Source organism: Sphaeroforma arctica (genome assembly GCF_001186125.1).
Source record: "Sphaeroforma arctica JP610 unplaced genomic scaffold supercont1.1207, whole genome shotgun sequence".
In the NCBI taxonomy this organism is placed as follows: Eukaryota; class Ichthyosporea; order Ichthyophonida; genus Sphaeroforma; species Sphaeroforma arctica.
This window is the reverse complement of record NW_014039351.1, coordinates 9,726-11,112: the sequence shown is the minus strand read 5'-3', so window position 1 is coordinate 11,112 and position 1,387 is coordinate 9,726. Positions and strand designations below refer to the sequence as shown.

At 36.8% G+C, this 1,387-nt stretch overlaps 2 protein-coding genes across 2 annotated transcripts in view; one reads left to right on the top strand and one right to left on the bottom strand.

Moving 5' to 3' along the window:
* Nucleotides 1-171: 171 nt before the first annotated feature.
* SARC_10322 (hypothetical protein) lies at nucleotides 172-331 on the bottom strand (the record flags this gene model as incomplete). The annotated part of the gene is made up of 1 exon (XM_014295641.1): nucleotides 172-331. A coding segment is annotated over one exon (160 nt), but the record flags the coding sequence as incomplete, so codon positions are not given.
* A 693-nt stretch (nucleotides 332-1,024) lies between these two features.
* SARC_10321 (hypothetical protein) overlaps nucleotides 1,025-1,387 on the top strand; it is a 6,201-nt gene continuing 5,838 nt past the window's right edge. The window contains exon 1 of the mRNA XM_014295640.1: nucleotides 1,025-1,291. Within this exon, the coding sequence (XP_014151115.1) occupies nucleotides 1,270-1,291 (22 nt within the window). The 5' untranslated portion in view covers nucleotides 1,025-1,269. The remainder of the gene's footprint in view (nucleotides 1,292-1,387) is intronic.

Here is a 1,387-nt window from a genome sequence, read left to right as displayed (position 1 = left end):
ACTAATTTATACAGGTAAAAATTTAGGCGTTTCACCTTGATAAACCTGTAAATTGATATATATGAGAGCATATATCTCTTCCCTTTCGCACTGACACGTAAGTAACTACCTAAACACCGCCTCCCATAATATCTGAACAGACTCTAAAAAATTTGCGCTACATCCACATACTTTGTAGGAAGGACAGTAGCTCCGAACGAGTGCGCTCTGGACCTAGGGCCAGAGATATAGTTGTTAAGCGCGAGATTGATTCTAATCGAGCCTGCACATCTTCGTTCTTAAGCTCGTCAATAAGCACCGCGATGGGGTACAAGTCGTCGCTGTTAGACATTTTGCTGGGATTTTGTGGGTTTGAAGTATACTATAGTGCTATGAGATAGCTTGTGTACGTTGTGTATGTGTATGTATATGTTGAGGTATGTTTACATACAATTGAGAGTACGTATCTAAGGCATGAGAAGCAGATATTGTGCCTCTAATATTCTATATCGAATTTATTTTTATTTTTTAGCAGCGTATTATTTCTGTGTTCGCGGTATTTATTTTTAGGGTTTGTTTGTAATAAATAGTTTTTAACTCAAATTGCGCTCGCTAAGGGCTCTTTGGTCTATGCCTCTGGGTTTATTCTGTTCTATATCGACTGTAGACCCTTACTTTGGCCGCTATATGAGCAGAATTCGCCCTAGAACTGTAGGTACCCCAGTTGCACTAACAACTGGAGAAGTCCGTCCTGAAATCTGAAATTGGTGTATCTTCTAAATATAGATTTGGCCGATAATCCCCGACAAAATAAAACTCTTTTTTTTTTGAAACAAAATCTAAAGAAGCTATTTATTTTTATGAAAAAGTTAATGCATATGAATTACCAAATTCCTTCGTTTGGACGATATCCAATCATTATAATTTATCTGAAACGAATTTACTCCCAGTCCAACATTAATGTGTGTCAAGACAAGTGTCAACTGCTAAATATTTATTATGTAGTACATACTGTCAAGCATAGATGTTTATCTTCACAATATCGTGTTGACAATATGTCCGAATTAAGACGTTTGTGTGGCTTTATGGTGTGTCTCTCTTTTAGCTTTTTACACATCACGACTATGTTTCCTTTGAAGTAGACTGTATATATAGTATGCCCATCGAAGTTTATCGACATAAAGCTTGTACAATACCTCTTTAAAAGCAATAGACGTTGATTTCAAGGTTCAAATTTAGGTACATAAAATACAATCGGGTGACGCAGTGAGCAGGAAAGTACATAATACAATGTTGAAGAAGGTCGTTATTGGTAAGCTCACTTATGACGGCCTGGATAAAGACCCCCTTTATATCTATGTGCATATTATGTGTACGAATGTTCACAAAAACACACGTGTACACACAC